Here is a 12,606-nt window from a genome sequence, read left to right on the forward strand (position 1 = left end):
ACAGTTGGCATTTTTAAGAGGCACTGTTGGGGGAGAAGAGGGCGAGTGCTTTGCAGAAGCGGCTGCTCCGGGTAGTCGGAGGGCAGTGGGCAGCAGCTCCCAGGAGGTTCTTGCATGTGCCATGTGTGGGGGTCCAACTTTGGCTTTTTCTTCACTATTCAAGCCGACAGGAAATGCCAAAGAGAAAGGAGCAAATTCTTTCTGAGCTGCTCCGCCACTGACTCAGGACCTTTCCCTGAAGGAGACAGAATGGAGAGGCTCCTCCTCCCCCAACCTTTCTCTGTCAGGAAGCCTATAGCTGTTCTTGTATCCTGCTAGTTTATTTTGTGTCTGTATTTTGTCTCAAAACCACTCACTCGGGTATTTGACATCAGGCACCGTGTGCCTCTTGCCTGCCTGTGCCTTCCCTAGTCAGCCCAGGGAGCTGCACCTCCTGCTCTCAGGTTCAGCTGCTGCCCATCTGTCTGGACAGGTGGTGAAAGGCGAGGCTGCTCTGCACCAGAGCCACCTTGCTAGTATACTGCACTATTTTTGCAGTCATCTGTTGGACGACATTCTCTGGAGGTACTGAGAGCTCCTGAAGGCTTTATCCGTTTCTCATATATGATTTTTTTTTTTTTTTAAGACGGAGTCTTGCTTTGTTGCCCAGACCGGAGTGCATTGGCACAATCTTGGCTCACTGCAACTTCTGCCTACCGGGTTCAAGTGATTCTCCTTCCTCAGCCTCCCGAGTAGCTGGGATTACAGGTGCCCGCAACCACGCCCGTCTAATTTTTGTATTTTTAGTAGAGACGGGGTTTCACCGTGTTTGCCAGGCTGGTCTCAAACTCCTGACCTCGTGATCCGTCTGCCTCCGCCTCCCAGTGTTGGGATTACAGGCGTGAGCCACCGTGCCCATCCTTAATGCATTAATCCCCTGCACTTTGACCCGGAAGGCTAGGATAGAGAGTGCCTTTTTCCAGACACGATGGAGAAGAGAAAGAGGCAGGGGGATGAAATGTAAGGGAAGAGGACACGTCTCACAGCCAGGGTTCCGCCCTCCATCCCAGCCTCCAGGACGAGAGGCATGAGCTCCTATCGTCTGGGCTGTTGAGCACTGTCAGTGCACGGCAGAGGCACAGATGCCTGCTTGGGCCTATTTGGGAAGAATTTAAATTCTAGTTCAATTTAGCACTTGAGTTTATAGATGTAAGTTGTGGCAGTTTACATTTTATAGTGATATCCTGCAAGATTTTTTAAATGTCCTCGGAAATATGTCTTAGTGTTGGGGAAAAAGAAACCTGTCCCAGCAGGAAGCTGCACAGCAAAGTGGAACCTTCCTTTTGGCTTCTTGTAGGACAGCATCAGCTTGCTGCTGGAGGCTGTGCGGACCAGAAATGAGGAGCTCGCCCAGACATGGAAGAGGTCTGAGCAGTGGGCCACCATCGAGCAGCTGTGCAGTGAGTACCCCCACCCCCTGCCCTGGTACCCCGTGGCTGCGGCTGGAGAGCAGTCCACTCTGCACAGCTCCCCACTGCCTGTCGTGCCCTGGATTCTGTACCCCAGCTGCATCCTGGCAGCTGCTGTGGGCAATGAGACTAGAGACTCGACCTCCCTGCCAGGCACGTGGCAGTTTCCAGTGATGTAACATACATGTTGTCCAGGCCATGCATCTTAGGTGCACAGCCCTGTAAATTTTATAAATCTATACATCAGAGATACTAATCTCCAGGCATCCGAGGAGCACTTTCAGCATCATTGTCTTAAGAGAATCAGAAACTCTGTGGAAGCGCAGGACCTTTTGGTCTCCTTGAGAATTTCCCTTTAGTGCTTAAAGCTGTAAGGAGGAGAAGCCTACAGCGTGCATGTTCTTCCTGGCGGACTCTCTACAGAATGAACCGCAGGCATTGCGTGTCTTCAGGACCCTCAGCCACCAAGTCCCGAACAGCTCCCCACCCGCGAGAACCTGTGTCAGCATTGCGGCAGGGACTCCTCACGCACCGTGGTGCCCTGTGCAGCCTGAGTGCCTGTCCTGAGTCTATCAAGCTGAGAATACCAAAGTGCCCAACAGCTGCTACAGCCTTGGACAAACACTAGAATCCCTCTATTAACAGAGCCTTCAAAATAACATATCAAACACCTTTATACCATTTTCTCTTTTTTTTTTTTTTGAGACAGAGTTTGGCTCTTATCGCCCAGGCTGGAGTGCAGTGGCATGATCTCACCTCACTGCAACCTCCACCTCCTGGGTTTAAGCGATTCTCCTGCCTCAGCCTCCCGAGTAGCTGGGACTACGGGCGGCACCACGCCAGGCTAATTTTTGTATTCTTAGTAGAGACAGGGTTCCACCATGTTGGCCAGGCTGGTCTCAAACTCCTGACCTTGTGATCTGCCCACCTCTGCCTCCCAAAGTGCTGCTGGGATTACAGGCGTGAGCCACCACGCCCAGCCAAGGTTTTCTTTTCATACAATTCTTTATTATTTTTATTTTTGTAGAGACAGTGTCTCACTCTGTTGCTCAGGCTGGAGTGCAGTGGCACAATCATAGCTCCCTGCAGCCTCAGACTCCAGGCTCAAGTGATCTTTCTGCTTTAGCCTTCTGAGTAACTGGGACCACAGGCTCACACCACCACCCCCAGCTAATTCTTGGGGTTTTGTTGTTGTTTTTTGTTTGTTTCTTAAAAATAATTTTAACTTTTATTTTAGATTCACAGGGTACATGTGCAGGTTCGTCACCTGGGTATATTGCCTGATGCTGAGGTTTGGGTATGATTGATCCCATCACCCAGGTACTAAACATAGTACCTAATAGTTTTTCAGCCTTTTTTTTTTTTTCTTGTTTTTGAGATGGAGCCTCACTCTGTCTCGCAGGCTGGAGTGCAGTGGCGCAATCTTGGCTCACTGCAACCTCTGCCTCCTGGCTCGAAGCAATTCCCCTCCCTCAGCCTCCCGAGTAGCTGGGATTACAGATGTGCGCCACCACACCTGGCACTGCCATCATTATGCACATGAGTACCCACATTTAGCTCCCACTTATAAATGAAAACATGGTATTTGGTTTGCTGTTCCTGCATTAATTTGCTTCAGATAATGGCCTTCAACTGCATCCAATTGCTGCAAAGGACATGATTTCATTCCTTTTTATGGCTGCAAAAGTTTTTAATTTTTTTGTATCAATGAGGGCTCACTGTGTTGCCCGGACTGGTCTCAAACTTTCTGGCCTCAAGCATTCCTTACACCTCAGTCTCCCAAAGCCCTGAGATTATACCTGGGAGTCACTGCACCCAACCCTTTTATGCGATTCTAACAATGACACCAGAGTCTTTTTTTTTTCTTTTTTGTTTCCCTTTTAGAGACAGGATTTCACTCTGTTGCCCAGGCTGGAGTGCAGTGGAGTGATCATCGCTCACTGCAGCCTTCAATTCCTGGGCTCAAACGATCCTCCTGCTTCACCTTTCTGAGTAGCTAGGACTATTAGCATAAGCCACTACACCCAACTAATGGTGTTTTGTTTTGTTTTGTTTTTGTTTTTGTTTTTTTTTTGAGACGGAGTCTTGCTCTGTCGCCCAGGCTGGAGTGCAGTGGCCGGATCTCAGCTCACTGCAAGCTCCACCTCCCAAGTTTACGCCATTCTCCTGCCTCAGCCTCCTGAGTAGCTGGGACTACAGGTACCCGCCACCTCGCCCGGCTAGTTTTTTGTATTTTTTTTAGTAGAGACGGGGTTTCACCGTGTTCGCCAGGATGGTCTCGATCTCCTGACCTCGTGATCCGCCCGCCTCGGTCTCCCAAAGTGCTGGGATTACGTTTTTTTCTTTTTTTTTTTTTTTTTTTTTTTTTTTTTTTTCTTTTTTTTTAAGAGATGGGGTTGGCTGGGCGCGGTGGCTCACACCTGTAATCCCAACACTTTGGGAGGCTGAGGCAGGTGGATCACGAGGTCAAGGGATTGAGACCATCCTGGCCAACATGGTGAAACCCCATCTCTTACTAAAAATACAAAAATCAGCTGGGCATGGTGGTGAGCACCTGTAATCCCAGCCACTCGGGAGGCTGAGGTAGGATAATCGCTTGAACCCGGGAAGCGGAGGTTGCAGTGAACTAAGATAGTGAGACTGACCTCAAGTGCCACTGCACTTCAGCTTGGGTGACAGAGTGAGACCCGCTCTCAAAAAAAAAAGGAGGGCCGGGCGCGGTGGCTCACACCTGTAATCTCAGCACTTTGGGAGCCAAGGCAGGAAGATCACTTGAGCCTAGGAGTTTGAGACCAGCCTGGGCAACATGGCAAGACCCCATCTTTTTTTTTGTTTGAGATGGAGTCTCACTCTGTCGCCCAGGCTGGAGTGCAGTGGCACTTGAGGTCAGTGTCGCCTTGACCTCCCCAGGCTCAAACAATCCTCCCGCCTCAGCCTTCTGAGCAGCTGGGACTACAAGCATGTGCCACCATGCCTGGCTGATTTTTTTTTTTTTGAAACGGAGTCTTGCTCTGTAGCCCGGGCTGGAGTGCAGTGGCCGGATCTCAGCTCACTGCAAGCTCCGCCTCCCGGGTTTGCGCCCTTCTCCTGCCTCAGCCTCCTGAGTAGCTGGGACTACAGGCGCCCACCACCTCGCCCGGCTAGTTTTTTGTATTTTTAGTAGAGACGGGGTTTCACCGTGTTAGCCAGGATGTTCTCGATCTCCTGACCTCGTGATCCGCCCGTCTCGGCCTCCCAAAGTGCTGGGATTACAGGCTTGAGCCACCGCGCCCGGCCAGCCTGGCTGATTTTTTAAATTTGTTGTAGAGATGAGGTCTCACTGTATTGCCCAGGCTGGTCTTGAACTCTTGGGCTCAAGCGATTCTCCCGCCTCAGTGCTGTGATTGCAGGGGTAAGCCGCCATGTCCAGCCAACTCTTTTATAATAGGCAGTTCTGACTGGTGTAAGATAGTATCTCACTGTGGTTTTAATTTGCATCTCTGATGATTAGTGATGTTAGGCATTTTTTCATGGGTTTTTTGTTTGTTTTGAGACAGTCTCATTCTGTCGCCCAGGCTGGAGTGCAGTAGCGTGATCTCAGCTCACTGCAGCCTCTACCTCCCGGGTTCAAGCGATTCTCCTGCCTCAGCCTCGTAAGTAGGTGGAATTACAGGTGGCCACCACCACACCCAGCTAATTTTTTTAGTTTTAGTGGAGACGGTTTCTCCATGTTGGCCAGGCTGGTCTCGAACTCTTGACCTCAAGTGATCCGCCCACCTCAGCCTCCCAAAGTGCTGGGATTATAGGCATGAGCCACCACACCCGGCCCTCATGGGTGGTTTGGTTTTGTTTTGAGATGGAATCTTACCCTGTCAGCCAGGCTGCAGTGCAGTGGCGTGATCTCGGCTTACGACAACCTCCACCGCCTGGGTTCAAGTGATACTCCTGCCTCAGCTTCCCAAGTAGCTGGGACTACAGGTGTGCGCCACCATGCCTGGCTAATTTTTATATTTTCAGTAGAGATGGGGTTTCACCATGTTGGTCAGACTGGTCACGAACTCCTGACCTCAGGTGATCCACCCGCCTTGGCCTCCCAAAGTGCTGGGATTACAGACATGTATACATCAGACACAAAGATCAGCTCAGGATGGGTCATAGGCCTAATGGTAAAAGGTAAAACTATGAAGCAGGCTGGGCACGATGTCTCAACTGTCATCCTAACACTCTGGGAGGCCAAAGCTGGAGGACACTGGAGCCCGGAAGTTCGAGAGCAGCCTACACAACACGGAAGCCCCATCTGTACAAAATATATATAAACAAAAGAATTAGCTGGGCATGGTGAGTGGTCCACACCTGTAATCCCAGCTTCTGGGGAGGCTGAAATGGGAGGATCCCATGAGTCCGGGAGGTCGAGGTCACAGTGAGCCATGATTGTACCACTCCAGCCTGAATGACAGAGCAATACCCTGTCTTAAAAAAATAAAAACTATAAAACAGTTATTATTAAGTTGAATCTCTTCAGGGCCTTGGAGTACACAAAGATTCTTTTCGGCAGGAGGCAGGACCTTGGGGTAGCACACAGAAAAACACGGGCATAAAAAAGGTAAATTGATAAATGTATGTTACGTAAACAAAACACTTTTGCTCACCAGAGGGCACTGTTAGAAACATGGAAAGGCACCGATGGGGGACGCAGTATTAGCGATACATACACACAACATGACTTCTATCTGAAACTTAAAAAGAACTCTGCTTGTTGATAATCATGCAGAAAGAGCAAAAGAATTCTGCCTGTTGATAACCAAACAGAAAGAGCATAAAAAGCTGGGCAGAGGGTGAAACGTTTCACAATAGGAAATGCAGGCCGGGCGCGGTGGCACATACCTGTAATCCCTGCACTTGGTGGATCACTTGAAGTCAGGAGTTTGAGACCAGCCAGGCCAACATGGTGAAACCCCATCTCTACTAAAAATACAAAAATTAGCCAGGTGTGGTGGCGCGTGCTTGTAATCCCAGCTACTTGGGAGGCTGAGGCAGGAGAATCGCTTGAACCAGGAGGGTTCCAGCGGCTTCACATCTTCACTCACACTTGACATGGTTGGTTTTTTTCATTTCAGCCACACTGATGGATGTGTAATGGTTTATCATGTTTTAATTTGCATTTCCCTGATGACTAATCATAGTGACTGTTCCTGCATCTCCTTTTTTTTGTTGTTGTTGCCCAGGCTGGAGTGCAATGGCACAATCTTGGCTCACAAAGAGCCGCTGCACCCAGCCTCACTCTTTGTTTTTATCCAAGAGAAATAAAAACACAGATCCACAAAGAAATTGTATAAGAATGATCCTGGCAACTTTGTTCATATTAGCTCAAAACTGGAGGCTGGGCACAGTGGCTCACACCTGTAATCCTAGCATTTTGGGAGGCCAAGGCGGGCGGATCACCTGAGGTCAGGAGTTTGAGACTAGCTTGGCCAAAACGATGAAACCCTAGCTCTACCAAAAAATAGATAAAATTAGCCAGGCATTGTGGTCTGCGCCTGTGGTCCCAGCTACTTGGGAGGCGGAGGCAGGAGAACCGCTTAAACCTGGGAGGCAGAGTTTGCAGTGAGCCGAGATTGCGCAACTGCACTCCAGCCTGAGTGACAGAGTAAGAGCCTATCTCAGGGAAAAAAAAAAAAAAAGCTGGAAATAACCCAAATGCGTATCTCCCAGGGAATTATGTTATTCACAAGGAGAGGCACCCTCTGCAACAAAAAGGAACCAGCAAGCACAGGCTCCCTGTTAATCCCCGTGGTGCAGGAGGCATTTTTCTGAGTCTGTCACAGCCAAGGGCATTAAGGACTTCAAAACGTGTCTGTGGTGGGAGTGCTGCGTGGGCAGGACCAGCACGGGGTGGGAGGTGGAGGGTGGGGAGCTCTCAGCTGCCTGCCCCTGTCCCTGTGCCCACACTCTGGAGGTCTCTGGTGGGCCAGAAACGATGAGTGCTCATTTCTCTCCCACCCTGCAGGCACAGTTGGCGTGCAGCTCCCAGGTCTCCACGAGTACGGCGCCGTTGGGGGCTCCACACACACGGCCACTGCGGCCATGTGGGCCTGTCAGCACTGCACGTTCATGAACCAGCCAGGCACGGGCCACTGCGAGATGTGCAGCCTCCCCAGGACCTAGGGTGCCTGCCCTCTGCTGGCTAGGACCGGCCCCAGCCCAGCCCTTCCTGAAGCCAGAAGCGTTGCTCAGTGTGTTCCCTATAACTGCCCCACAGTGGGCAGCCCTGGAGGGACAAGGGCTGGCTGTCCTGGGCTCCCTGACCCACTGAAGCTTCTCAGCACGTTCCTCCTTGGAGAGCGGGTGCCACGGCTGGTATTCTGCACGCTGAGTGCAGTCCCAGACTGGAAACGCAGAGCGGCCCCTCATGCCTAATCCTGTTGACAAGCCCCCCACTGTGTTGGAAGGACCTCTCACCTCTATACGGCACCTGCAATTGGGGAGCATAGGGAGGGGCTGATGCTGCCACCACCCAGCCTTTTCCTTCCTTTCAATGCTTTTTGTTTGGCCTCCCCGCCCCCCGCGTTTTTCTGGCTGGGAGCTCTTGGTTGCCCCTGGTCTGACTGCTTGGTGGCAGACACCCTGCCTGTGAGGGCCACTTTCCTCTGCCGGGAGCTGTTTGGGGGGGATGCCGTGGCCCTGGACACAGCTCCCCTCTGCAGGTCTGCAGGTCGGTTTGCTGCCTGCCCTCCTCCTCTCACCCGATGTCCAGGTGGGATTTTAAAGTCTGCATTGGTTATAATAACAGTTATCAGTCATTCCTGCCCAGAAGACTTTTATTTATTTTTTTTTAAGATAAAAACTGCACAAAAGGGGAGTGAGAGAGACTAGTTTCCACATCTTTCCCTCCTTTAGTGACGCCCCCGAGGTTGTGTCCAGGGTGATGAGTGTGGACGGGGGTACCAGTCAGTTCTCCCTTGAAGTAAACCTCAGTGCCTGAGACTTTTCTACCAAGCCACACAGCTGCAGCAGCTGCAGATACTGCGGGCTGAGCAGGAGCAGTGGTGGCGCCTGCCCTGAGGCTGCCCTGCGATGGCCTGGGTGGGAGAGCTGGGTCGCCGGTGTTGATGCTCTGGCCCTCCCCAATACGCTGCTTCATCCCACTGCACTGCCTGGCTGAGGGTGTTAGGGGCTGTGCCTCTTGTGAGGGCCATCTGGGACCTCTCGGGGGCACTGCACAATTGATAGTGTACCAATGGAGGGAGCCTGGGCGATCTGGAACAGCACCTGGTGGGGTCCTGTGTGTGTGCGCTCTGTGGGCTCTGCGATCGTCTGTGGCCAGGCCGGGGCACGGCTCTTGCCTGGGGAGTGGTGGGCATCTCGATGCTTCTTTGCCTTAATGATGGCCACATTTGGGTTGCTCTGCACCCACGGGAGAGGCTGGCCCAGCTACAGACTGCTGGACTTCTGTGTCCATCTTGGGGGGTAAGCCCATGTGACCCTCCCACATTCTTGGCACTATGAACAGAGAACACTTGCCTGTTGGCTTCTGAAGTGGTCAGGACTGTGGCTGGCACCTCCAGGTCCGCCTGGCATGGGACACCAAGTGGAAAGCCCAAGCAGCTCATCTGCTCTTGGGACCAGGGGCCAGTTGGGTTGGGTCTGGTATGGCAGAGCTGCCGTGGAGGGTCTGGAGGGGTGGAGAGGAGCCTGGTTGAAGCGGACTGCTGCGGGTGCAACTCCCAGCTTGGCCACTGTGGGCTGTCTGCTCTCCCTCCTAGCAGCTGTCACGCTGAAGTTTTGTCCTCTGCTGTCTCTGGTCCTGAGATCAGCTGTGAGCCTAGGTGGCCAAGGCTTCCTGCATTGCTTCCCTGTGAGTCCAAGGCCGTCCCCACCACTGGGCAGGAGCTGGACAACACGGACTTCTAGAGACAGCCGCGTTGCCAGTTCCTCCTCTCCCACTTGCTCATCCTTATCTGCCATGCTATTCTAGTTTCCATTGTCCTCCACCAGCATTTCCCTCACTCTGAAATTCCGGCATTCACATCATTCATGTTTTCTTTTGTCTTTCAGCTAAAGAAAAAACATTGGCGATTTGTCTGCTTCTGGTTTTGAGTTACTCTTTGTTCAGTAATGCACTTTATTTTATTGTCCAAAGAGAGTCAGAGCTAAGCATACAGGCTTGGGGGTGAGCCCTGCTACAAGAGTTCAGGCCCTGGGAGGCTCAGCCATCTCCCGTTGTGGGAGGGAGGTCTCAGCCCCACCTCGCATCTTCACCTGCCCTTGGTGTGGACACACCCTCTCATGCTACCAGCACCATAACCCAGTGGGGGTGACTGGGTGCACACCTGCCCAGGTGAACACAGCGGCTGCCAGTCTCCTGGCCCAGAGAGGAGGTGGGGCCTGGCCCTGGTCTCTTCCAACCAGGCTGCTCGTGGGGCACAGGTGCTCCTGCTTCGGCTCTGTTTCGGCTCACAGGTGTGCATCACTGGGCTTGGATTTGCATTACATTGACCCCAGCCCTGCAGTGGAACCTAATAAAAGCGCCTGAAGCAACGGCCTGGTCTTAGTGTGTCCTTCCGGCGCACTCAACTGTTGTCTGGCATCTGCTCACTGTGTGGGGATTTGATAACTTGTCCCCAAGATATCACCGTCTTACGCGTGTGTATGTGCATGGACCATTTAAAGATGGGGATTCTGCTTCCCCAGCCAGTCCCTCCCAACCTTGACTCCTCGATAAGTTTCTTGAAGTGTTAACATCTAGGAGGAGGAGGAGAGTGCATCAGTGTTTGACAGCCCGGCCGCCCTTGGGTGCCTCTTCTGCATCTGCCCCACCTGTCAGCCCCGCAGCTGCTCCCGAGTCACTGCTTTGTGGACAGGTACATGTGACCAAACAGCAGGTGAAGGACAAAGCCCAGGAAGCCCAGGCTGCACAAGTGCAGCAAGGAGTGAGGCCTGGGGGTGACACGCCTGTGCTGCTTGAGCTGTCTTTCCTGTGACAATAGAAAGCGTCTAGAACAAGTGCTCTCTGAGCCTCAGGTAGGAGCCCTGGCAGCCACCGTTCAGCACCACTTTGTCCTTTGGCCAGTGACTCATTGCTGACTTGAGCAGTTACTAAAAAAAACCCTGTTTTCTGAAGGGGGGTCTTGGGGTGAAGCAGGCCACAGGGCAGTTACCAAGGGGTCCTGGCTTCTGCACTCCAGCAGTGAGAGGGTGGGCCCCCAGCATCCGGCCTCCAATCCTGCACCTTCAACACAGTGCAGTTCACTCAATTCCCCACAGCTCCTGGGATCACTTGGGCCCAGGAGGTCGAGGCTGCAGCAAGCTGTGATCGCAACTCTAGCCTGGGCCACAGGGTGAGACCTTGTCTGAAAAAAAAAAATGCTGAGGTGGGGAGGCTCGGGGAGGTTGCATCAGAGAAAGCGCAAGTGCAGCAGCAGCCTGGGCCATGCAGGGAGCCAGTACCTGGTCACGGCAGTCTGTGTGAGAGCCAGTGAAAATCCTTGGTGCTTTCATCCTCTCTGGTTCTATGTAAAGATAAACGCTGGGCACAGTGGCTCACACCTGTAATCCCAGCACTCTGGGAGGCCGAGGCGGGTGGATCACCTGAGATCAGGAGTTCTGGCCAACATGGTGAAACCCTGTCTCTACTAAAAATACAAAAACTGGACATGGTGGTGCACACCTATAATCCCAGCTACTCGGGAGGCCTAGGCTGGAGGCTCAGTTGAACCCTGGGGGGCAGAGGTTGCAGTGAGCCGAGATTGTGCCACCGCACACTCCAGCCTGGGCAACAGAGCAAGACTGTCTCAAAAGAAAAAAAAAAAATGCTGGGTGCAGCGGCTCATGCCTATAATCCCACCACTTTTGGGAGGCCAAGGCTGGCAGATCACTTGAGGTCGGGAATTCAAGACCAGCCTGGTCAACATGGTGAAACCCCATCGCCACTAAAAATACAAAATATTAGTGTGGTGATGTGTGTGCGCCTGTAATCCCAGCTACTTGGGAGGCCAAGGTAGGAGAATTGCTTGAACCCAGGAGGCAGAGGTTGCAGCGAGCCAAGATTATGCCACTGCTCTCCAACCTGGACAACAGAGTGAGACTGTCTCAAAAAATTTAAAAAAATTTAAAAATGGTTCTGGATGCCAATCCCCCACGAAATCAAGCAAATCGTACTGCTTAGAAATAGAAAAGCCCAGGGTTGGAGACCAGCCTGGCCAACATGGCAAAACCCTGTTTCTATTAAACAATACAAAAAGCCTGGCGTGGTGGTGTGCACCTATAGTCCCAGCTAATCGGGAGGCTGAGGCAGGAGGTTGGCTTGAGCCTGGGGTGTTGAGGCTTCAGTGAGCCGAGATTGCACCACTGCAAAAAAAAAAAAAAAAAAAAGGGCGAACTCAGGTTCCTGGGTCCCTGCTCCACCTCCTGCTGTGTTCTTATTGGGCTGTGCTGCTCTGAGGAGAGGTCCCTCAAAGCCCAGCCCTCCTCACCCTCAGCACAGCCTGAAGCTTCATGGTTTCTCTCTTCTCAGTCTGACCTTCCAAATTGACTCCTTCATATAATTTGTGCTTAGGGAGATGATACCACCTACAGGTTGGGCATAGAAACAGTGTCCAGCGGTGTGCTCTGCTGTGTCAAAGGCTTCCGCTAGGAGTGTGTGTATCTTCCACACCCACAGCAGAGAGGTTGCCTCAGCCCTCATCACCCTTCGCCAAGTATAGGTGGGGCACAGCACAGCCCAGCAGCTGATGGAGAGCCGGCCTTGAGCCCTTTGCTGGTGTCCAACTCACCCCCCTTTCCCCTGGGATCCATGCTTAAGGTCCCCCACATGACCATTGATCATAAATCTTGTTGCAGATAGGAGCTGGGCTTGGCGTGGGGCCAAGAGCCTGCCAGCCCCCGGAGCAGAATGGAGTGGGCAGCGGAGTAAACCGCCGGGTGAGGCTGCTGGTTTACCGGGCCTCCTCCCACGTTCTTTCCTCCTCCACGTGATCGTGATCATTTCCTCTAGGACGGTCTTGGCATGTTTCCATCCATATGGAAGAGACGGCCTGGGAGGACTGGATGGGAGTTGGTGTGTGTGAGCGAGCGAGCGACTCAAGAGGCTTCAGAGGGTTAAAACTAGCAGTCAGAAGACCGGCAGAGGCTCCCCTGTGGGGGAAATTCGGTCAGAAGACCGGGGAGGATCCCTGTGAGG

General features: G+C 52.4%; 4 protein-coding genes across 4 annotated transcripts in view; 2 read left to right on the plus strand and 2 right to left on the minus strand.

Moving 5' to 3' along the window:
• Positions 1-9,965, plus strand: part of NPLOC4 (NPL4 homolog, ubiquitin recognition factor) — an 87,015-nt gene extending 77,050 nt beyond the window's left edge. Inside the window, exons 16-17 of the mRNA XM_050764007.1 lie at positions 1,337-1,439; positions 7,435-9,965. Of these exons, the coding sequence (XP_050619964.1) occupies positions 1,337-1,439; positions 7,435-7,592 (261 nt within the window). The 3' untranslated portion in view covers positions 7,593-9,965. The remainder of the gene's footprint in view (positions 1-1,336; positions 1,440-7,434) is intronic.
• MRPL12 (mitochondrial ribosomal protein L12) overlaps positions 1-12,606 on the minus strand; it is a 167,324-nt gene that overhangs the window by 152,269 nt on the left and 2,449 nt on the right. The gene's annotated exons all lie outside the window — the stretch shown is intronic.
• Positions 1-12,606, plus strand: part of ACTG1 (actin gamma 1) — a 181,429-nt gene that overhangs the window by 129,020 nt on the left and 39,803 nt on the right. The window lies entirely within an intron of this gene.
• Positions 1-12,606, minus strand: part of CCDC137 (coiled-coil domain containing 137) — a 150,931-nt gene that overhangs the window by 115,531 nt on the left and 22,794 nt on the right. The gene's annotated exons all lie outside the window — the stretch shown is intronic.

This window comes from Macaca thibetana, chromosome 16 (assembly GCF_024542745.1).
Source record: "Macaca thibetana thibetana isolate TM-01 chromosome 16, ASM2454274v1, whole genome shotgun sequence".
Lineage (NCBI taxonomy): Eukaryota > Metazoa > Chordata > Mammalia > Primates > Cercopithecidae > Macaca > Macaca thibetana.